Source organism: Coregonus clupeaformis, chromosome 15, assembly GCF_020615455.1.
Source record: "Coregonus clupeaformis isolate EN_2021a chromosome 15, ASM2061545v1, whole genome shotgun sequence".
Taxonomy (NCBI): Eukaryota; Metazoa; Chordata; class Actinopteri; order Salmoniformes; family Salmonidae; genus Coregonus; species Coregonus clupeaformis.
The window spans coordinates 33,329,089-33,353,866 of NC_059206.1; the positions used below are offsets into that span (position 1 = coordinate 33,329,089).

Here is a 24,778-nt window from a genome sequence, read left to right on the forward strand (position 1 = left end):
GGTGGGGGTTGTGCTTACAGCCCAACACCGTGCAGGACGTTTGGCATTTGCCAGAGAACACCAAGATTGGCAAATTCGCCACTGGCGCCCTGTGCTCTTCACAGATTAAAGCAGGTTCACACTGAGCACATGTGACAGACGTGACAGAGTCTGGAGACGCCGTGGAGAACGTTCTGCTGCCTGCAACATCCTCCAGCATGACCGGTTTGGCGGTGGGTCAGTCATGGTGTGGGGTGGCATTTCTTTGGGGGGCCGCACAGCCCTCCATGTGCTCGCCAGAGGTAGCCTGACTGCCATTAGGTACCGAGATGAGATCCTCAGACCCCTTGTGAGACCATATGCTGGTGCGGTTGGCCCTGGGTTCCTCCTAATGCAAGACAATGCTAGACCTCATGTGGCTGGAGTGTGTCAGCAGTTCCTGCAAGAGGAAGGCATTGATGCTATGGACTGGCCCGCCCGTTCCCCAGACCTGAATCCAATTGAGCACATCTGGGACATCATGTCTCACTCCATCCACCAACGCCACGTTGCACCACAGACTGTCCAGGAGTTGGCGGATGCTTTAGTCCAGGTCTGGGAGGAGATCCCTCAGGAGACCATCCGCCACCTCATCAGGAGCATGCCCAGGCGTTGTAGGGAGGTCATACAGGCACGTGGAGGCCACACACACACTACTGAGCCTCATTTTGACTTGTTTTAAGGACATTACATCAAAGTTGGATCAGCCTGTAGTGTGGTTTTCCACTTTAATTTTGAGGGTGACTCCAAATCCAGACCTCCATGGGTTGATCAATTTGATTTCCATTGATAATTTGTGTGATTTTGTTGTCAGCACATTCAACTATGTAAAGAAAAAAGTATTTAATAAGATTATTTCATTCATTCAGATCTAGGATGTGTTATTTTAGTGTTCCCTTAATTTTTTTGAGCAGTGTATAATAAGCCATTTAGCAGACGCTTTTATCCAAAGCGACTTAGTCATGCGTGCATACAGGTTTAGGTATGGGTGGTCCCGGGGATCTAACCCACTACCCTGGCGTTACAAGCGCCATGCTCTACCAATTGAGCTACAGAGGACCACTTCACAATAACAGCACTTACAGTTGACTGGGGCAGCTCTAGCATAGCAGAAATGTGAAGAACTGACTTGAAAAGGTGGCATCCTATGACTGAGCCTCTTCAGTAAATCCAATCCTACTGCCAATGTTTGTCTAAGGAGATTGCATAGCGATGTGCTTGATTTTATACACCTGTCAGCAAGGGGTATGGCTGAAATACCACTAATTTGAAGGGGTGTCCACATACTTTCGTATATATTGTGTAATTTTACAACCCATAAATCTAGGTAAAGGGTGGTAAAATTTGAACGTTTCTAAAAAGGTAATTGCATGTCATATCCATAGACATTAAGGGTCCTATCACAATCACTAAATAAAGAGACCAAAAGGCACTTCAAATAGAAGTTAGCAGAATTTATTTCAAATATAACAAAAAAGAGGGGGTGAAACTACAATGTCAAAACAGGTGTCAGTCTTGCAAAATGTAGAAGTCTGGCAAAAGAATAAAATAGTGTATATTCTCTTAAGAAAAAACATTAAAAACACTGTACAATGTAATCTTTTTAAATTAACCATTGCGGATACTATCGCCTCTTCTGGAAAATGTTTCCTCTTCCCATTCCTCCACCACGACCCCGTCCTCTTGCAGCCACTGCAGAAAACACAGTTAAATTCATTAGATATACATTTAATAAAATCTGTCTATATACAGGGGGTACCGGTACAGAGTAAATGTGCGGGGGCACAGGTTAGTCGAGGTAATATGTACATGTGGGTAGAGGTGAAGTGACTTTGCATAGATAAACAGTAGCAGCAGCTTAAAAATAGGGAGGGGGGGGGGACAATGCAAATGGTCCCGGTAGCCATTTGATTAGCTGTTCAGGAGTCTTATGGCTCGAGTGAAAATTAGTGTTATTGACCCTCAATCCTTTTCCATACTGGTGTATGTAGAAGCAGTAGCACTCACCCTGAGCTTTGAGAATGGCTGCCTTCCCCCTCCCTGCCCCGGTGCCCTGGTTCTTGTTTTTCATGCTCTTTAACATAGGGGCATTCTTTAACATGTCCGGTAAAATCAGGAAGCGAATCTTGCTGCCCCGGATGTAGACCTGCTCTAGTTGGGCTACACGGCCATCCCGATGAGTCACAGTGATATTTGACATCTGAAAAGAGATAAGAGTTGATATACTTCCTACAGACAACTCTAAAAGGGACAACAAACAAATCCCTCCCTTACATAATAATAAAATAGAGATTATCTGACAAGTATCCCTTAAAACAAGTTATTGTCTGAAACCTGAAGGCAGTCAGATGACAAACCTGGCAGTTCATGTTGTCCTCAGCCTCAATGAGCTTGCCCCTGTACACTTCACCAGTGTTGGTCTCACAGGTCACAATGTGACCCTCAGCTTCATGCAGAATCTTGATGGGCACGCCGATGGACATATTTGCAGTGGTCCTGTAGAAACAATGAGACAATATTTAGATTGACAGCATCTCCAGAGATAGAAAACAAATTGTACCTTATTATAATAATTAACAAGGTATAACACCCAAACTAAAGTATTTTATTTCAGCATAATGGAAGGGTTAGATTATAGCCTACTATAAATAAAATGCTTGCACTGCCGCACCCCTGGTCACCCTAAGTCCTGCTTTTGGCACTACCCGTCCATGCACTGCCCCATTTCACCTTTTACCTGGAACCCGACTCTTTCAATGTCTGGTCTTCAGTCCATGCACTCACTTGGCTGACCCAGATCAACATCAGTCTTCATTGTTGCCAATGATATGCCTGGCCTGACTTAGTCTTGATGGACTATTGTTCTTCAAACTAGGTGGTCATAGTACTATGAACTTCTACTTGGCCAATCAGAGGATGTACTCCCCTCTTGAGTGGATCCTTCATAGTTTCTTCCTACCAATAGTTCAGTTTCTTTGTCACCTCTACTTGCTGGTTTAGGCCTGGGTTACAATTGTATTAACATTCTGTGGTTATTCAGCCTGCGCATGGCTTTCAAGTTATGGTGGTCTACATTGAAAACAAACCTTTTCAATTCTACTGGAAAGCTAAGTGAGTTTCAGTATCAAGGTTGATAGCTACCTGCACAATTTCTGAGCCAGGTAAATTAGAAAAAAACGTTAAATTCAAAATATTGTCACATACGCCTGATAGGTGCTGTGAAATGTGTTGTTTTACAGGGTCAGCCATTGTAGTGCGGCGCCCATGGAGCACATTCAGTTTAAGTGCCTTGCACAAAAGACACATCGACAGATTCTTCACCTTGTAGGCTCGGGTATTTCAACCATCGACCTTTCGTTACTGGCCCAACACTCTAACCGCTAGGCTACCTGCCGCACAAACGTATTTAAAAGTGCAAAATTTAGTTAGCTAGGTAACTATATAGCTAGCCAACTATAGCCTACTCATCCGTGGGGGGGTCTCTACTGTAGCTATCTAGCTAGCTAACGTTAGCTTGCTGGCAGGGATGGGTGTGTTGGTTTAGGCTCGCTGGATAGTATAAGCAATCTAGCAAAACACACTTGCTTAAAATGTAGCATTGTTTTTACCTTAATTTGAACTTGAATGAAGTTGTTCTTTGTTGGTTTCCGCGGTCTTCCAACTTTCAAGCTTCTGCAACGTGCGACCTATGAATCAGCCGCGAGAGTGTTTTGTGCGTTTTACGACTACCCAGAATGCAACTGGGGAAAGGAAGAACTTCCGGTTAAAACATAAAGTGATGCCTCATGGGACTTGTTGTCTTCCTCGAAATATGAGTCAATGGCGCTTACATTTGCTAAAGAAGTTCAGGCGCCCCCACTTTTTTAGATGGAGACGATCCCTTTGTAAAATGAACGTGTTTAGATAAATTAAACATACAGACAATCTGACAGGCCATTTCCTTTCATTGTGGCCCTTGCTTGTTCTGCCCACAATGCTTAATTTGCTCCCACTGTAAACGACACAGATGGAATATCTTGGGTAAGTTACAAATATCTTTGCTACAGTGGTTTACGATCCTATAGTACACTGATATTGACGGTAGGGAGCAGTATTGAGTTGGTGCGTTGTTTAGAATAAATCAAAGTAGCCTACTTCATCCAGTGGCAGCCAGTGTCATGGTAATGTAAAAAATAACTCTTGCTTATTTAAACATGTGCTTTGGATGGTATCCGTGCTTACAAATATCTGGGCATCTGGATAGATGAAAAGCTGTCTTTTAAAAAGCATATTGATGAGATAGTTAAGAAGCTGATAATAAAAATTGACTTATTCTATAGAAATTGGTCCAGCCTCTCGCTAAATAGTAGAAAGCAGATGATTTAGTCGACGTTCCTATCGGTCCTAGGCTATGGCGATATCATATACGAACGCAGCTGCCACTTCATTAAAGTCGTTAGATGCAGTTTATCATAGCGCACTGCGCTTTATTACGGGCAACAATTTTAGTACTCATCACGGCATTCTCAACCAGAAAGATGGTTGGCCTTCTTTGATGTCACGTAGGTTGATACATTGCTATATTTTCATTTATAAAGCCCTTTTACAAAAAGTCCCACTATACCTAACATCGTTACTAAACTTTAGACATACGAGTTACCACACCCGGTCTCAGCGATGGCTAACTCTGGAAATTCCTTTGGTCGCTACTGAGTTAATATTGACGGTAGGGAGCAGTATTGAGTTGGTGCGTTGTTTAGAATAAATCTAAGTAGCCTACTTCATCCAGTGGCAGCCAGTGTCATGGCAATGTAAAAAATAACTCTTGCTTATTTAAACATGTGCTTTGGATGGTGTCCGTGCTTACAAATATCTGGGCATCTGGATGATGAAAAGCTGTCTTTTTAAAAAGCATATTGATGAGATAGTTAAGAAGCTGATAATAAAAATTGACTTATTCTATAGAAATTGGTCCTGCCTCTCGCTAAATAGTAGAAAGCAGATTATTCAGTCGACGTTCCTATCGGTCCTAGGCTATGGCGATATCATATATGAACGCAGCTGCCACTTCATTAAAGTCGTTAGATGCAGTTTATCATAGCACATTGCGCTTTATTACGGGCAACAATTTTAGTACTCATCACGGCATTCTCTACCAGAAAGTTGGTTGATACATTGCTATATTTTCATTTATAAAGCCCTTTTACAAAAAGTCCCACTATACCTAACATCGTTACTAAACTTTAGACATACGAGTTACCACACCCGGTCTCAGCGATGGCTAACTCTGGAAATTCCTTTGGTCTCTACTGAGTTAGGTAAATCAGCTTTTAGTTTTCTTGCACCTTATTTGTTTATCCATCTTTAAAATGATCTTAAATGGCATGTTCTGGTGCCTCTGGCAATTCAGAAAGCGGATTTAGGACCTTATTACAGATGAATGTGTTTGTTTTTTATGACCGTGTTTTTCTTTCTGCTTACATTTTATATATATATATATATATATTGGTGTGTATTTTCTGTAATTTATGTAATTCAGGGCTCATCTGTAAAAGAGTCCTTTGTCTCAATATGATAAAAAAATAAAGGTGAAATAAAATGTTAATCTGACCAGCTGTGAAACTGACCAGTCAGTCATGCACAGAGGTGCTTTTGAAAGAAGCAGGAAACAAACAAATATTGCAGCTGCCATTGTCAATTAGTTTGATAACCTGAGAAACAGGACAAATGAGCAAAAGTGTAAGTGGACTTACATGAAATTGCATACAGATGTCCAGTTCCCCTTCCTTCCTTATCCTAATAAGATTATGGGATGCATGCCTGCCTCAAATGGCCACTAATAGAAGGCTATTCAGCTCCTTTTAATGCACATGTTTTGAAGTTGTCCCCTTTCTAGCTCAAAGAGCCCAAGGGCCCATGAATTCTGGATTTGTGAAGATAGTATTTGACCTTTAAAGTCTTTTCACATGTTGTGTTTTGGCATGGTTGTGGTGATGTGCTTAGTTTTTTTTTTTTTTTTAATCAGGAGATTGTCTGCACATATCTATTTTCTGCACAAAGTGACCCACAGAGGAAGTAGATGATACAAATATAATGTGTCCAAGGATACCAAGCCATACTATCTCTCTTTTTCTCTGTAACTGACCATGGACTAGTCTGGACTGAGCTTTGAAACTATTTTTCTCTCTCTAACACACACACACACACAGAGAAAGACAGACGAGGAGTCCTACCAACTCATTATATACTATCTCTAAGCTCCAGACCAAAACCTAATTCAAGCTTCAAATAAACCTGCCAGGGACCTGATCTACACAGCTCTCTGTCCCTCTATACACTTATTCAGTCAGTGCCAATAATCTAGAGACATGCATCAGAGGGTACATTTACGTTTTACATTTTAGTCATTTAGCAGACGCTCTTATCGAGAGCGACTTACAGTTAGTGAGTGCATACATTTTTTCATACTGGCCCCCCGTGGGAATCGAACCCACAACCCTAGCGTTGCACGCGCCATGCTCTACCAACTGAGCTACACAGGACCCCCATGTCTCCTCTTCTCTATTTATAGCAGTAGCAATATGGCCATAGAATCAACTGTGACAGAGGGACTTGTAAAGGCATGTTTACAAACAAATAACCATAAAGATTATCCGCTAGGCTAATTATGTCCCTAATAAAATGTGTATACTCTAACAAGGCACCCACTAGACTCATGTTGTATGTTAAAGCCAGCAATATGTTAATTTTTACTGTATTACTCGCTGTAAAAGTTAACCCACTTGAATGAGCCATTGTTTTATTACACAATATCATGCCGCCAAAGCCTCCACCTGAAACTTGTCTTTCTTTCACCATGTTTAGTCTACAATTGATTATGTCATTCAGAATGCAAAAACATTCCACAGTGTTTGATTAGTATTTTTATGATGGTTACGGCATTGATTGTAGGTTGTAGAGCTCATTTTCATATTTCCTTCATCTCATGTTATTATAGTTACACAACACAAAACATTTTAAAGAGCAAATTGCCAATGTCCACCTTCAATTTTAATTCACTGCATAATGTTATGATGGATGCTCAATAGATGCAATGCATCATTATTGAATAAACACACACAGTACATGCCCACACAAACTAAGGCTGTGAGCACTAAAGGGAGAACTCTTCCCCCACATCACGCGATTGCTCTGGGGAGAAAACACTGCTTAATGCAGGTCGTTCCCACAGTGGAGGAGCATTTCAATAAGGAAAGGGAAAGCATAATGGCATAATAAAAGACAATCAAATGCACCTTCATTTGATTTCCATTGAATTAGGCCCAGTGACTGGCGTCAGCAACTACTCTGTAAACACAATCACACCAGTTGGTGAGCGTGTGATTGTGTGTGTGTTTTAGCTCTCCAGGGGGAGGTTAAAAGGTGTGCCCACTTATTTGAGCAGTGAGATAAAATCCTTTGTGTTTCTTTGTTTTGGCTTGTTGGCAACACTTGTAGGGGGATCTGGCTCTGAAATTATACAATGACTTTGATGACGTACTCAATAGAGTTGTGATGGGTGACTGGTTCTTTTGTCCAGGTTATCAATCTGGCAACCTCATATGTTCAGTAGATATAGACAGAGTATATTTGGCTGTAAAATCAGCAAGTTACAGAGGCTATATATGGAGGCTATATGGAACTATTGATTTTCCCCTTGGAGTAATGTAGTTAGTTTTCACTTCAGCAGTGAGCGTGCAATCACAAGATGCTGCGATTTAACCAGATGCAGTATCACATCTTTCAATATAAACTAATGGACGTCTAGAGCATCATCACATCTTAGTGATGTGTTCTCTCTCCCCACCAGAACTCACTTAAAAAAGAAACACACAGTGATAATAGAGTTTAAGACTTTTAATAATCTGACAAGTAAACTCAGGGGACCAGCTTTTGAAAACAGGATATGACAGAATTGGAGGAATACTGCATTGCAAAAGGGAGAGCATACATTTCAGAAGCCTCACACTGACATACAGTAGTTTCATTAACTCAGTAGTGGTTGGCCAGCAATACCGGATATTGTATCATACAGTGTTGCACAGTCGTTGGCGTCCTTATGGTTTTGGTCATAATCTTTCAGCATACGACAGGTGTTCCTTAGACCAGTCCATTAATTTATAATGTGATCAATCTTTAAATTCAGAAAGACTATCAGCCTACAGTAAAATGCCTCAGAGGCGATGTATACAAAATGTGTCCACAAATAACAGCTATGTGAACAACAAATACAATCATTTGAAGAAAGAAAAAAGTTAAATGGCTGGGAGTAATTTAATACCAGTTTGTTGTTGCCCTTCCAGGCTAAGGAGTCTCCCTCCTAAAGAAAGAAAAGCTATTTCTAGTAAGTGCAAGCATTTCCAAGATTTAAGTCAAATTTATTTTTACAGGCGTAGGGAACATGCTTTTATCTTGGTCCCTCACTTCTCCCCCTCCTAGTTGATGATGTACATTGGGGTATCAGTAACTTGTCCATCATGGGGATAACTATATCATGACACCTCAATGAGTTCTACTGAATGGTTAGGGCTGGTCTGTGTGGGGGACAGAGGCCTGACGTGCACAAATGAGATGTTCCCACTGTCATCTCCATCACCTCTGTTGTTCCCACAAGGTTCTTAGTCTCAACCCCACTTTGGACCGCACATCCCATGATGCACTGCTTCCACCTAGGCGACAGGGGGGCATCCCCTCTGTGGTGTCCATTTTGGATGTAGCTGATTGGTGCAGGGTCTGACCGTGGTGGTGACCACTGGCAGAAGGCAGAGGAAGCCTCTTTCCCAGCTCTATGGGTCTCTATGGGAGTCCTAGTGGGGCTGAGTTTTGGGCTGGTCTCCAGGGCATAACTGTTCACCATGGTGCCAAATGAGTCATCCACCATGCTGATGCGAGTGGAGGTACGCATGATACTAATGCTGCCGCCCATCCCTCTGCCACCCCCAGCCCCATGCCCCTCCTGGTGGCCCAGCACATGCTGGCGCAGGATCCTGCGGAATGTATGGCGGAACTCCCGGAGGCGGTATGCGTAGATTAAGGGGTTGACCACGGAGTTGGCGTGGGACAGGATGATGGCGATGTTCATCACCCAGATGTGTGGGCGCCCACAGTCCTGGCAGAACAGGTTGAAGCAGTTGATGATGTGCAGGGGCAGCCAGCAAAGGGCGAACAGCCCCATGATGATGGCCAGAGACTTGGCCGCGTGGACCTCCTTCTGCAGGGTGGAGCGGGAAGATGTGGATGACGAACTTGTCCCGGGGGCGTGCATGTGAGCCAGTTTCAGGTCAATCCGCCTCAGCTGGCCCCTTGTTGCCATGAAGATGTGGGCGTAGATGGCCAGCATGACCAGCAGAGGCACCAGCACGCAGCCGAAGAAGTTGAAGTAGACCATGTAGTCCAGGGTGACCACACCCTCGAACAGGCACTCTGTCATGCCCTCGGGGCATGAGCTGCTGTTGGTGGCGTTGACGCCCCTGTTCCAGCCCAGCATGGGAGTGAGGCCGATGCCCACAGAGAGAACCCAGCACACTGCGATGATGCCCTTCGCCCTCCCGGCCGTCACAAGGCTGTTATACCTAAAGATCACATGAAAACACAAGAGAGGAATTCAGATAGGTGCTTTATATTTTTTATTACATGACAAACATTGATGTTCCCAGGATGAGAGAGTTCCTTTATTCAAGGCCAGACAGACTCAATAACAAAGCAAGTTCACCTTTCCTGGACCAAACGAATGGCTTCCTGTGATCAGAGAGCTCTGCAGAATGTATGGGACAGGCTTCAGAGGGTAAACAGCCTTTATACATAGAATGTACCCATATCTACTTGTATAGCAGCAGCCTTTTGGGAAATGAGTCCATTGTTTGACAGACTCGACTAGCCCTGCCATACTAGGAGATGGAGCAGCGGATATCAGCTCATGTACTATATGTGGACTTAAGAAAGCATTTCCTACCTGTATTGTGATTTAGGGAACATTGCACAAAAGCTTATCTACCCTCTGATGTAACCCTTGTTGGCTGTGCTTTGTTTGTGCCCCAGACAGTACACAAATTAAAATCTGTGTTCTATGTAATATGCAGAATGAGATCAACCGATTGATATAATATCACAAACCACTCAATATTGTGATACACCACAGCTATAGAAATTTAAGGCAAATATTCGCTCAGCATTAAAGCAAATACTAAGGGGAACATTCAGTCTTAAGGCCAATAGTTGTAATGAACAGAATATTAGGCTGTTGTCAGGTCTTGCTGTCTGTATTCTTCCATTGGCCATTTCTAAACCAGAGTTCATAATGTAAAATCTCAAAGGGCAGCGCCACAGACACATGACCCAGTTGTTTGTGGTTAAGGGGTGGGTTGGGGGGTCCAGGGGGGATTAGGCCTCTGTGAACCAGGGTGGCGGCAAGTTTACTAAGCCCCTTGGATCTAGAGCTCAGGCTCCAATGAAAGCTCATTCATATTTCACACACATACAAATACACACACACACACACACACACTGGCTGGGCCCCTAACCCTAACCTGCAATGACTTTTCCACGAAAGCAATGCCTTCCCACAGGAGAATCAAAATTGCGGTTGTGACTGTGACCAAACAGTGGCTTTGGTTACCCACACGTTTGTAGTATGAGGCACCCTATTTCACTCTAGTTTCACTCTAGTTAAAGGGATTTTGGTTGTTGTTGCCAAGTTTGCGGGTTGTTTGGTTGTAGTCTGCAGGAAATATCCCTTAACATATATTCAAAGTTACATATTTGTCCCTTATGCAAACTTGAGTGCCTTATTAACATAGCATACTAAACTAGCTATCTAGACATTTATTGCAGGCAATTTGTTGCAGTTAATGTTCCTAATGACTGGTGTTGAGCAGATAGCAACCCGGATGATACATATTTTGTAATTATTTTTTTATATATATATATATATATATATATATATATATATATATATATATATATATATATATACACACACATATACACACACACACACACATACCCCTTTTTCTCCCCAATTTCGTGATATCCAATTGGTAGTTACAGTCTTGTCCCATCGCTGCAACTCCCCTACGGACTCAGGAGAGGCGAAGGTCGAGAGCCATGCATCCTCCGAAACACGACCCTGCCAAGCCGCACTGCTTCTTGACACACTGCTCGCTTAACCCTGAAGCCAGCCGCACCAATGTGTCGGAGGAAACACCGTCCAGCTGGCGACCGAAGTCAGCTTGCAGGTGCCCGGCCTGCCACAAGGAGTCGCTAGAGCACGATGGGACAATGAAATCCCGGCCGGCCAAACCCTCCCCTAACCTGGACGATGCTAGGCCAATTGTGCACCGCCTCATGGTTCTCCCGTGATCGAACCCGGGTCTGTAGTGACGCCTCAAGCACTGCGATGCAGTGCCTTAGACCGCTGCGCCACTCAGGAGGCCCAACCCGAATTATCTACCTGCCATCACACCCTGAGGGAGAGCTGAAAAACAGAAAAACACAAAGCTCTCTCTCTCTGAACCAAAGAGTTGCTCACTACCCTGTCAGGTTCTTGGTTCAGCACAGTGGTGTACTTTAAAGTACTACTTAAGTAGTTTTTGGGGTATCTGTTTTCTTTAATTGACTATTTATATTTTTGACAACTTTTACATTTACTTCACTACATTCCTAAAATAATATAATGTACTTTTTACTCCATACATTTTCCCTGACACCCAAAAGGACAGGAAAAGGGTCCAATTCATGCACTTATCAAGAGAATATCCCTGGTCATCCCTTCTGCCTCTGATCTGGCACTCACTAAACAGGTTGAGATAAAGGATGGGCTGGACATGCCAAGAGATGAGTTGGGATTGGTCTGCCATGTAGTATGCTTCTGTCTATAACATGAGCTGCTCAGTATGTGTAGATAATCCTTGCTACCGCAGCTTTTTTGAAAGAGATGAAGTTAGCCATGGAGAACTGCAAAAGTGTTGCTACTGCTCTCAACAACATTGCTGCCCTGAATTTAGTAGGCGGTCTGTGTGAACCGGAGTGACTTGACACAACTGGCCAAACAAGCTGTAGCTACAAACAAAATGGAAACGACACTTAGTTAAAGTGGTTCCAGGCTGCCATGAAGCGTTCATCCATGTATACGGGTAAGAGTCTAGCTACATATTCAGATTTTATATGTTTCTAATTTAGTCAGAAAGTACTGTTAGCTAGCTAGCGAACATTAGCTTGCTGACTCGCTAGCTAACGTTACGTGTATGATCTGTGTCAGTGGCGGTTGGTGCCGTTTAAGATGAGGGAGGACCATTTTTTTTTGTTCATGAGCATTGCCTTATTTCTATTACAGCATATTGGATGACTGTCATTCATATTCCATTCACCCAGTTCAATGTAACATCGATAGGTTTAGGCTACGACATGATACTCTAATTTTCCCTATATCATGAGGTTGCTACAACCTAGCCTATGAATGAAAGTTTCCAACTTAGGTGCACACAGGTCGAGAGAAAAAATTGAGGTGACAGACTGTCACATTCAATACCAAATTCAGGTATGTTTATCCCCGTTTCATTCCGTTTAAGAGATGTTTTTCAACAGAATCGGCGGAAAGAACACACCCCTGATCACGCGTAAACACAGTTCACTTTCATAGCAGCCACGTTGTATTTCTTCTCGCATCTATGTATGCACTCACTAACTGTCTGGATAAGAGCGTCTGCTAAATGACTAAAATGTAAAATGTAAATCTATGCACTATCCCCCTCTCACCCTTTCCCTTTATTTGTGGACTTCAATGCACAACACATCAGCTGTATGAGACCAGGTGAAAAAACCTTAATAATTACTGTGTAAGTCTATGGAAGGGGGTGACAGCCATGAGCGTCCTAGGTTTTGTATTGAAGTCAATGTACCCAGAGGAGGACGGAAGCTAGCTGTCCTCCGTCTACACCATGGTGCTAACCTACAGAGTGCTGTTGAGGCTACTGTAGACCTTCATTGCAAAACACTGTTTTAATCAATTATTTGGTGACTTTAATATATTTATTATAGTTGTATCTAAAAGGATAACTTTTTTAATGATTTATCATTTGTATTTTTATTAAAATTCACTGAGGATGGTTCTCCCCTTCCTCCTCTGAGGAGTCTCTATAGATCTGTGTAGTAATATTACTTGTATCTCAGAAAGCCGTTTGCATTGCTAGTTATAGCCTAATGTTAGCTACCTAGCTAACATTGAACCTACACTACATGACCAAAAGTATGTGGACACCTGGTCGAACATCTCATTCCAAAATCATGGGCATTAATATGGAGTTGGCCCCCATTTGCTGCTATAACAGCCTCCACTCTTATGGGAAGGCTTTCCACTAGATGTTGGAACATTGCTGCGGGGACCATTCAGCCACAAGAGCATTAGGGAGGTCGGGCACTGATGTTGGGCAATTAGGCCTGGCTCACAGTCGGCGTTCCAATTCATCCCAAAGGTGTTCGATGGGGTTGAGGTCAGGGCTCTGTGCAGGCCAGTCAAGTTCTTCCACACCGATCTCGACAAACCATTTCTGTATGGAAATCGCTTTGTGCATGGGGGCATTGTGCACGGCGAGCTTTACACCACTCCAGCCGACGCTTGGCATTGTGCATGGTGATCTTAGGCTTGTGTGCGGCTGCTCGGCCATTTCATGAAGCTCCCGACAAACAGTTATTGTGCTGACGTTGCTTCCAAAGGCAGTTTAGAACTGGGTAGTGAGTGTTGCTATTTTTACACACTACACTCTTCAGCACTCGGTAGTCCCGTTCTGTGAGCTTGTGTGGCCTACCACTTCACGGCTCAAATGTCTTGCTCCTAGACATTTCCACTTCACAAAAACAGCACTTACAGTTGACCGGGGCAGCTCTAGCAGGGCAGAATTGTGATGAACTGACTTGTTGGAAAGGTGGGATCCTATGACGGTGCCAAGTTGAAAGTCACTGAGCTCTTCAGTAAGGAAATTATATTGCCAATGTTTGTCTATGTAGATTGCATGGCTGTGTGCTCAATTTTATATACCTGTCAGCAATGGGTGTGGCTGAAATAGCCGAATCAACTCATTTGAAGGGGTGTCCTCATACTTTTGTAAATATAGTGTAGTTGGTTAGCTTTAGCTAGCTGCAGATTCATACTACAGCATTTCATGCATTGTGGCTAGCTATGACAATCCGTTTGTACGGTATGCGTTGGGATTATGGTTCATTGTTTAGGTACATGTCTAAACAAAAGACTCCACATAATTACATGACCCATCATGTTTGCCAGGTGTGTGTCGGGGTGATTACTGCCATCAATTGTATTTCATTAACATGTGTACATGTCTAGACAATAGTGACCCATCCACTTAGCTAGATGTGGCTGGGGGGTGGTTATAGCATTTATTTTGCATGACACATCAAGTGTGTCTGGGTAAACAATCTAATAATGATAAAATATCTTTTTATGGACACTTTCTATTTTTGATATTGCTACACCTTCTGTATCCTGTGCATGTGACAAATAAACTAAGATTTGATTTGATTTGATATAGTGTGTGTTTACCAGAGATGGTAATGTAAAGAACAACATGACCTGCACCAAAGTCAGAAGTTTACATACATAAAAATAAAGGAAACACCAACATAGTGTCTTAATAGGGTGTTGGGCAACCATGAGCCACCAGAACAGCTTCAATGTGACTTGGCATAGATTCTACAAGTGTCTGGAACTTTATTGGAGGGATGAAACACCATTCTTCCACGAGAAATTACATAATTTGGTGTTTTGTTGATGGTGGTGAAAAACGCGGTCTCAGGCACCGCTCCAGAATCTCCCATACAGTTGAAGTCTGAAGTTTACATGCACTTAGGTTGCAGTCATTTAAACTCGTTTTTTCAACCACTCCACAAATTTCTTGTTAACAAACTATAGTTTTGGCATGTCGGTTAGGACATCTACTTTGTGCATGACACAAGTAATTTTTCCAACAATAGTTTACAAACAGATTGTTTCACTTATAATTCACTGTATCACAATTCCAGTGGGTCAGAAGTTTACATACACTAAGTTGACTGTGACTTTAAACAGCTTGGAAAATTCCAGAAAATGATGTCATGGCTTTAGAAGCTTCTGATAGGCTAATTGACATCATTTGAGTCAATTGGAGGTGTACCTGTGGATGTATTTCAAGGCCTACCTTCAAACTCAGTGCCTCTTTGCTTGACATCATGGGAAAATTAAAATAAATCAGCCAAGACCTCAGAAAAAAATTGGGAGAAATTTCCAAATGCCTGAAGGTACCACATTCATCTGTACAAACAATAGTACGCAAGTATAAACACCATGGGACCATGCAGCCATCATACCGCTCAGGAAGGAGACGCGTTCTGCAAATCAATCCCAGAACAACAGCAAAGGACCTTGTGAAGATGCTGGAGGAAACAGGTACAAAAGTATCTATATCCACAGTAAAACGAGTCCTATATCGACATAACCTGAAAGGCTGCTCAGCAAGGAAGAAGCCACTGCTCCAAAACCGCCATAAAAAAAGTGTTATGAGAATTTCTATCCCAATGTTTCAAAAATGAACTTATTACTCAGTCTGTATCCCAGAGGTTGTATATCTCTAATAATCAGACCAAGCAGCCCAGCATACAATCATCAGGGTTTATTCATGAGAACGTTCTAAAACAAAATGGTCATACAATATTTTTATATGCACACGTCAGAGAAAGAATCCCTCCCCTCTGTAGGCAGGCTGTAGTTTTCCACTTTATAATTGCTCTCCTGACCATCAGTTCACACACACACACACAAGCCTAACAGTTTCTCTCCTCCCTAAATTCCTCAGTTATCTTGGTTTCTCAGTTGCCTGTAGACAGTTCTCCTTGTCATTTGTTGTCTGGCCTAACTCTTACTCACATTGCTAAATAGTAGCACAATGTCATAATCTTTACTGGTCCTACACTCACACATTACCAGGTAGTAGATTCTAACACATCTCACACAGTTTCAGAGTGTAATAATTAGTCCCTACTAAGAAAATACTAAATCATACTTAAAACAAGAACATTTCACAACTATATTTAAGGGTGGAACATTTAGTCATTACTTTTAACCTGATTCCTATATCAAAAAGCCAGACTACAGTTTGCAACTGCACATGGGGACAAAGCTTGTACTTTTTGGAGAACTGTCCTCTGGTCTGATGAAACAAAAATATAACTATTTGTCCATAATGACCATCATTATGTTTTGGAGGAAAAAGGGGGTCACTTGCAAGCCGAAGAACACCATCCCAACCATGGCAGCATCATGCTGTGGGGGTGCTTTGCTGCAGGAGGGACTGGTGCACTTCACAAAGTAGATGGCATCATGAGGAAGGAAAATTATGTGGATATATTGAAGCAACATCTCAAGATATCAGTCAGGAAGTTAAATCTTGGTCGCAAATGGGTCTTCCAAATGGACAATGACCCCAAGCATACTTCCAAAGTTGTAGCAAAATGGCTTAAGGACAACAAAGTCAAGGTATTGGAGTGGCCATCACAAAGCCCTGACCTCAATCCTATAGAACATTTGTGGGCAGAACTGAAAAAGCGTGTGCGAGAAAGGAGGCCTACAAACCTGACTGTTACACCAGCTCTGTCAGGAGGAATGGGCCAAAATTCACCCAACTTATTGTGGGAAGCTTGTGGAAGGCTACCCGAAACGTTTGACCCAAGTTAAACAATTTAAAGGCAATGCTACCAAATACTAATTGAGTGTATGTAAACTTCTGACCCACTGGGAATGTGATGAAATAAATAAAAGCAGAAAATAAATAATTATCTTTCTATTATTCTGACATTTCACATTATTAAAATAAAGTGGTGATCCTAACTAAGACAGGGAATTTTTACTAGGATGAATTGTGAAAAACTGAGTTTAAATGTATTTGGCTAAGGTGTATGTAAACTTCCGACTTCAACTGTAGGTATAAGGAGTGTATTTATACCTGGAGTTTTTCCTTATTGTAGGCTACTACTTTCACCACTTTTAGTCTTGAAATCGTTGGTTGTTAATTACACTACCTTAGTCACTCTGTTTAGCACATGGCCTCACATGTGAATCCTTAAAGAGATGGGTGGGGCTAAGGCTTAAGAAGGTGTGAACGATGCTGAATAGGTGTAGACAAAGAGGAGCTCTCCAGTAGGTGTACCAAAACATTCAAGGGCCATTTTCTCAAAAGTGGGGTTACAAGTTGATCAACTTTCAAAGCAGAATTACTTTCTCCATTGTTCCTCAACTGCAGTGTATGATATACCATTTTGTAGCTCTGAGTCTCTACTTTTATCCAATGTAAAATGGTAAATTATGTCCAGTGTGCCCCTGGCTATCCATAAATTAAAAAATGTATTATAATAATTGTGCCGCTTGGTTTGCTTAATATAAGGAATTTGAAATTATTTATACTTTTACTTTTGATACTTAAGTATATTTAAAACCAAATACTTTTAGACTTTTACTCAAGTAGTATTTTACTGGGTGACTTTCACTATTTACTTGAGTCTTTTTTTTATTAAGGTATCTTTACATTTACTCAAGTATGACAATTGGGTACCTTTTCCACCACTGGTTCAGCGACTGTAAAACGTTTTAGTCACATTATCTCTCAAAGTGTTAAGCCTGATTTGATCCTAACTTGGCTGGCTCACTCCGAGGCTGGAACCCAGGACCTCTGCCTCACAAACACACGTGACCGCCATCCTGACGCGTCTTACTCAGTCGTGCCACCCGAAAAGCTAGCTATCGGCACCACAAGTGGAGAGTTTCACCGTCCCATTCTGCTACACAGTCACGGTATAGAATAGAGGAGGTGTATGGGACATTCAACATACAACACATTCAAAAATACACTGCTCAAAAAAATAAAGGGAACACTTAAACAACACAATGTAACTCCAAGTCAATCACACTTCTGTGAAATCAAACTGTCCACTTAGGAAGCAACACTGATTGACAATAAATTTCACATGCTGTTCTGCAAATGGAATAGACAACAGGTGGAAATTATAGGCAATTAGCAAGACACCCCCAATAAAGGAGTGGTTCTGCAGGTGGTGACCACAGACCACTTCTCAGTTCCTATGCTTCCTGGCTGATGTTTTGGTCACTTTTGAATGCTGGCGGTGCTTTCACTCTAGTGGTAGCATGAGACGGAGTCTACAACCCACACAAGTGGCTCAGGTAGTGCAGCTCATCCAGGATGGCACATCAATGCGAGCTGTGGCAAGAAGGTTTGCTGTGTCTGTCAGCGTAGTGTCCAGAGCATGGAGGCGCTACCAGGAGACAGGCCAGTACATCAGGAGATGTGGAGGAGGCCGTAGGAGGGCAACAACCCAGCAGCAGAACCGCTACCTCCGCCTTTGTGCAAGGAGGAGCAGGAGGAGCACTGCCAGAGCACTGCCAGAGCACTGCAAAATGACCTCCAGCAGGCCACAAATGTGCATGTGTCTGCTCAAACGGTCAGAAACAGACTCCATGAGGGTGGTATGAGGGCCCGACGTCCACAGGTGGGGGTTGTGCTTACAGCCCAACACCGTGCAGGACGTTTGGCATTTGCCAGAGAACACCAAGATTGGCAAATTCGCCACTGGCGCCCTGTGCTCTTCACAGATGAAAGCAGGTTCACACTGAGCACATGTGACAGACGTGACAGAGTCTGGAGACGCCGTGGAGAACGGTCTGCTGCCTGCAACATCCTCCAGCATGACCGGTTTGGCGGTGGGTCAGTCATGGTGTGGGGTGGCATTTCTTTGGGGGGCCGCACAGCCCTCCATGTGCTCGCCAGAGGTAGCCTGACTGCCATTAGGTACCGAGATGAGATCCTCAGACCCCTTGTGAGACCATATGCTGGTGCGGTTGGCCCTGGGTTCCTCCTAATGCAAGACAATGCTAGACCTCATGTGGCTGGAGTGTGTCAGCAGTTCCTGCAAGAGGAAGGCATTGATGCTATGAACTGGCCCGCCCGTTCCCCAGACCTGAATCCAATTGAGCACATCTGGGACATCATGTCTCGCTCCATCCACCAACGCCACGTTGCACCACAGACTGTCCAGGAGTTGGCGGATGCTTTAGTCCAGGTCTGGGAGGAGATCCCTCAGGAGACCATCCGCCAACTCATCAGGAGCCTGTATGACCCGTGGCCTCCACGTGGTCATACAGGCACGTGGAGGCCACACACACACTACTGAGCCTCATTTTGACTTGTTTTAAGGACATTACATCAAAGTTGGATCAGCCTGTAGTGTGGTTTTCCACTTTAATTTTGAATGTGACTCCAAATCCAGACCTCCATGGGTTGATAAATTTGATTTCCATTGATAATTTTTGTGATTTTGTTGTCAGAACATTCAACTATGTAAAGAAAAAACGATTTAATAAGATTATTTCATTCATTCAGATCTAGGATGTGTTATTTTAGTGTTACCTTTATTTTTTTGAGCAGTGTACATTTAGACAACAAATAAAGACAACAAATAATTGTAAAGATTATCAACTAAACTAACCCTACTTGACAACCACGCAAATATTGTCCATTCCTCACAGACAAATTATTGTTATCTATAAACTATCTCCATTTTGTCATTAAAGGCAGGACTAAAGGACAATAAATATACATCTAATTGTAAGGAAATTCAACAATTTTCCCCTTTGGGGAAATTAATGACTATAAAGCTAAAAGGGAGGGATGACAATGCTCTGTGTGTGTCCCCTTGTGTCACAGTGACAGAGAGGCTACGTGAGAGTGTTCATGTTTCTGTTGGGGGGGGATCCAGGGCTGTTTGAGGTGAGAACACAGTCCTGTCTATCTATACTGTGCCTGGGCCCGCTCCCTCACAGGTCTCCCCTGGTGTTGATTTACCAGGATGATAATGATCAAAGCCTTTAGCCATTTTAATCCTTCCAGCAGCACACAAACACTAACCCAATGAAGCCTGTGGAGACATTTATCTCTGTCTGCCCTGCGGTGGGAAGATTAACCCTAATCGAATTACCCTGCTATAATTCAATGTATTTTCATACACAAATGCATTGTGCTGTGCACATCACTTATATCATAGCCAAGATCTAATGGGCCAGAGGACCTGCCTTTTGATGTTCTGTAAATAAAACAACATATCAAGCATAGATGATACCTGTTTGTTTGATAGTTGGTTTTTAGAGAAGACCAGGAGCAGAGTGTCACCACCATGCTCAGCCCTGTCCCTAGCCAACCCCCCCAGTCCCCTCCCTCTCCTCCCCTGCTAAGGTCATCACCTGAGGGGACTCTTGATGGCAATGTAGCGGTCCACAGCGATGGCCAGCAGGCTGAAGATGGAGCTCTGGGTGAGCACCAGCACGAAGCAGGCAATGAACAGGCAGCCGTGGAAGTTGGCGCAGAAGCCCATGCTGATGGTGATGGCGAAGGGGATGGCCAGCAAGCCCACAGCGATGTCTGCCACCGCCAGGGACACCACAAAGTAGTTGGTGATGGTCTGCAGGGTGCTGTTGAGGCACACGGCCCAGCAGACCAGCACATTACCGGTCACGGCCAGGCAGGCGATCACCAGCTCCAGGGCGATGTAGACCAGAGAGGCATTGTTCAGCATGGTGGGGCCGGGGGCACGTTGAAGGTCACAGCCAGAGTCTGAGTCAGGTAGCAGGGAAGGGGCCTCCTCTCTACATGCATCGCTACACGTGCAGACTCTGGCCCTCCACCAGGGACCGTCCGTTCGATGATTAGCAGGCTCAACCACCAGTAACAACTTCCTGTTTCTATAGCCGTTGCCCAGAAATTGTGCCACTGCCAACCACAGAGCAAATGAAGAAGTGAGTCGAGGTTCACTCTACTCTATTGTCACGCTACAGAAGGTTGTTTGGTTCTCTCCTTCTTCCAGTCCTTCTGTCCAATCGTGTTCTCTGTTGCTAACCTCAGGGGCTGGACACTGCACACTGGGAGAGGCTGGAGTGTTGCCGTTGCCAACCAACTGTCACATGAAGATCAGTATCCTGCAGTGAGAAAGAGAGAGTAATGTTTACTGTTCATTTCTGATTGTTTATTTCCCTTTTGTTTATTATCTATTAACATATGTTTCCCATGCCAATAAAGTCCTTTGAATTGAATTGAGAGAGAGAGCGAGAGAACAATCTCATTACTAGTCTCTGTACAAACAGGCTGCAGGTCAACCAGCACACACACACACCAGGTCACAACAGCAATTTGTCTCCCAAAGCCAGCAGCTCTGTTTCCCACACAGATCAAAGCACAGTCCAATAATACAGCTTTTATTTTAGGACAGCTTTCCCCTCAAAAAAGGTCACACTTATCACCAGACCCTGTCACGCTTCTCTCTCCAATCAAGAACCAAGAATTACGCCAATGAGCGTAGCGATATGAATTGTAGTGACACAGCTAGTGCTATTATTGGAACAAATATTTAGACAGTGTTTCTATTGTAATCATTTACATGGCTGTTCCTATTCTATTCAAGGTGTGGTCTTTTTCTCCAAAGCATTTCCTAATTCAGCCAGGTTCTCCTATATCTAACGCTGTTGTTGGCAACTTTCCTTCCTGTTGCCAGTACAAACCCCTTAGCAAGAGAGATTGAAATGTGGGCTAGTCTATTGAGTTTACTGGGTTTCACAAACCCAGGAGAACGAAGGAGAGACAGACATGTTATTCCTATGCCAGTTATTACAAAAGCCATATAGCCCTCACTTCAAAAGCCCTATAGTTCTGTACGAGTATACACCTCTGGATATGTATAAATGGATCAAATGAAATCACATTTTATTTGTCACATGCTTCGTAAACAACAGGCGCAACAGTGAAATGCTTCCTTATGGGTCCTTTTCCAACAATGCAGAGTTCAATATAAAGATGGATATTAGCTACTACCTGAAAGTTCAGTATCATGACAGAAACCGTAGACAGAGGGAAACTATGACGTGGTATAAGATGAAGCGTTCTCAATGTGAAAACACTGCTGTTCCCTTACTGATAATATGCAGGGGGCAGTTTTCTTCTATTTATAGTAAGCTGCTAGTTGTTATCAGGCCTGAGGGAACCCTCTTGGCTTTCATGTTTAGACAGAGATTAGACCGCTCGTTCCCCTGGAACCCACTGAACTGTGTTGGCAGCCTTGTCTGAGATTGTGGCAGAGCACATACCTCAAAAAATTTGCCTTCAATCAGGGCGACAAGGCGACTGCACCTTTATCCTGGCCCAGAAGGTCTGTAACCGCTCAACCCCTCCCTCACCCCACAACCCCCAGAGCCCCTATGGAGTGAGATAAGGACAGTGGAATCTAGGGAGGAGGACAGACTAAATGGCGCTGTCATTGCTGATGTGGAAACATAACCTGGTTTCCACTTCTGTCACTACTACATTATATCATTTCTTATTGCTGACAGTGATGTAGTGGTAAAAAAAAAAATTGGTGGGTGAAGTCTGGTTGCCGTGAAAAAAGTAAAGCTCACTTTACTTTAAATGCATTTTCCTCAAAAAGGTGGGTAAACTTTCAGGCAAAAAAATAAAGTGGGTAAACTAGAAGGCCCATATGGCAACCGGAGTATGGGCAAGTGGGTGTGTCGAAAGGAAAGTAGTGGGCGTGTGAAAAGGAGTGGGTGTGTCGAAAGCGCTCTCCTATAGACAGTTTTGATTGAGACATTATTTTTTTTGTACCACGCAACTACCGTACCATATTTCACTGTTAGTTTTACAGAAATAATGGTAACTGTTCAGTTATTAAAACTGACGATTGTTTATTTTTTCATTAAAAGTACTGATGACGGGTGTATTGTTGCTTGTATGCATTGTATGCGTGTGCTTACCGTGACTGTCACCCTGATATTGGCTATTAGGTAGCTACAGTGCCTTCGGAAAGTATTCAGACCCCTTGACTTTTCCCACATTTTGTTACGTTACAGCCTTATCCTTAAATGGATTCAATAATTTAAAAAAAATACTCTAATCTACACACAATACCCAATAATGACAAAGCGAAAACAGGTTTTGACATTTTTGCTAATTTATAAAAAATAAAACAGAAATACCTTATTTACATAAGTATTCAGACCCTTTGCTATGAGACTCCAAATTGAGCTCAGGTGCGTCCTGTTTCCATTGATCTTCCTTGAGATGTTTCTACAACTTGATTGGAGTCCACCTGTGGTAAATTCAATTGATTGGACATGATTTGGAAAGGCACACACCTGTCTATATAAAGGTCCCACAGTTGACAGTGCATGTCAGACCAAAAACCAAGCCATGAGGTCAAAGGAATTGGCCGTAGAGCTCCGAGACAGGATTGTGTCAAGGCACAGATCTGGGAAAGGGTGCCAGAACATTTCTGCAGCATTGAAGGTCCCCAAGAACACAGTGGCCTCCATCATTCTTAAATGGACGAAGTTTGGAACCACCAAGACTCTTCCTGGAGCTGGCCGTCCGGCCAAACTGAGCAATCGGGGGAGAAGGGCCTTGGTCAGGGAGGTGACCAAGAACCCAATGGTCACTCTGACAGAGCTCTAGAGTTCCTCTGTGGAGATGGGAGAACCTTCCAGGATGACAACCATCTCTGCAGCACTCCTCCAATCAGGCCTTTATGGTAGAGTGGAAAGATGGAAGCCACTCCTCAGTAAGCCACTCCATGACAGCCCCTTGGAGTTTGCCAAAAGGCACTTAAAGACTCTCAGACCATGAGAAACAAGATTATCTGATCTGATGAAACCAAGATTGAACTCTATGTCCTGAATGCCAAGCGTCACGTCTGGAGGAAACCTGGCACCATCCCTACCGTGAAACATAGTGGTGGCAGCATCATGCTGTGGGGATGTTTTTCAGCGGCAGGGACTGGGAGACTAGTTAGGATTGAGGCAAAGATGAACGGAGCAAAGTACAGAGAGATCCTTAATGAAAACCTGCTCCAGAGCGCTCAGGACCTCAGACTGGGGTGAAGGTTCACCTTCCAACAGGACAACGACCCTAAGCACACAGCCAAGACAATGCAGTAGTGGCTTTGGGACAAGTCTCTGAATGTCCTTGAGTGGCCCAGCCAGAGCCCAGAATATAACCTGATCTAACATCTCTGGAGAGACCTGAAAATAGCTGTGCAGCAACACTCCCCATCCAACCTGACAGAGTTTGAGAGGATCTGCAGAGAAGAATGGGAGAAACTCCCCAAATACAGGTGTGCCAAGCTTGTAGCGTCATACCCAAGAAGACTCAAGGTTGTAATCGCTGTCAAAGGTGCGTCAACAAAGTACTGAGTAAAGGGTCTGAATACTTAAGTAAATGTGATATTTAAGTTCTACAAACCTGTTTTTGCTTTGTCATTATGGTGTATTGTGTGTGGATTGATTAGGGGAAAAAAACAATTTAATCAATTTTAGAATATGGCTGTAATCTAAGAAAATGTGGAAAAAGTCTAGGGGTCTGAATACTTTCCGAAGGCACTGTACTTCGCACGCCATTGCGTGGAAAGCGGGAGCGAAGGACACTGTCCCGGTGTTGTTGCTGTTCATGCCCTCCCCCCATTGAGTAGACTGTATGTATGTATCAAGGTGACATCTACAGTGCCTTCAGAAAGTATTCACACCCCCAATTATGTTTTTAGGAATTTTTACAAATTAATAAAAAATGAAAAGCTGAAATGTCTTGAGTCAATAAGTATTTAACACCTTTGTTATGACAAGCCTAAATAAGTTCAGGAGTAAAAATCTGCTTAA

The 24,778-nt window shown here is 43.2% G+C and overlaps 2 protein-coding genes across 2 annotated transcripts; both read right to left on the bottom strand.

Moving 5' to 3' along the window:
* Positions 1 to 1,457: 1,457 nt before the first annotated feature.
* LOC121583338 (small nuclear ribonucleoprotein Sm D3) lies at positions 1,458 to 3,752 on the bottom strand. Its single transcript, XM_041899517.2, has 4 exons — positions 3,627 to 3,752; positions 2,376 to 2,514; positions 2,026 to 2,218; positions 1,458 to 1,710 (listed from the first exon to the last, which is right to left on the bottom strand). The coding sequence occupies exons 2-4, from the start codon at positions 2,499 to 2,501 to the stop codon at positions 1,643 to 1,645; spliced, it is 387 nt and encodes a 128-aa protein (XP_041755451.1). The 5' UTR covers positions 2,502 to 2,514; positions 3,627 to 3,752; the 3' UTR covers positions 1,458 to 1,642.
* Positions 3,753 to 7,879: 4,127 nt separating this feature from the next.
* On the bottom strand, positions 7,880 to 21,057 carry LOC121582587 (adenosine receptor A2b). The gene is made up of 2 exons (XM_041898491.2): positions 20,330 to 21,057; positions 7,880 to 9,608 (listed from the first exon to the last, which is right to left on the bottom strand). Exons 1-2 carry the CDS (start codon positions 20,659 to 20,661, stop codon positions 8,549 to 8,551), a joined length of 1,392 nt encoding a protein of 463 aa, XP_041754425.1. The 5' UTR covers positions 20,662 to 21,057; the 3' UTR covers positions 7,880 to 8,548.
* Between the last annotated feature and the right edge of the window lie 3,721 nt (positions 21,058 to 24,778).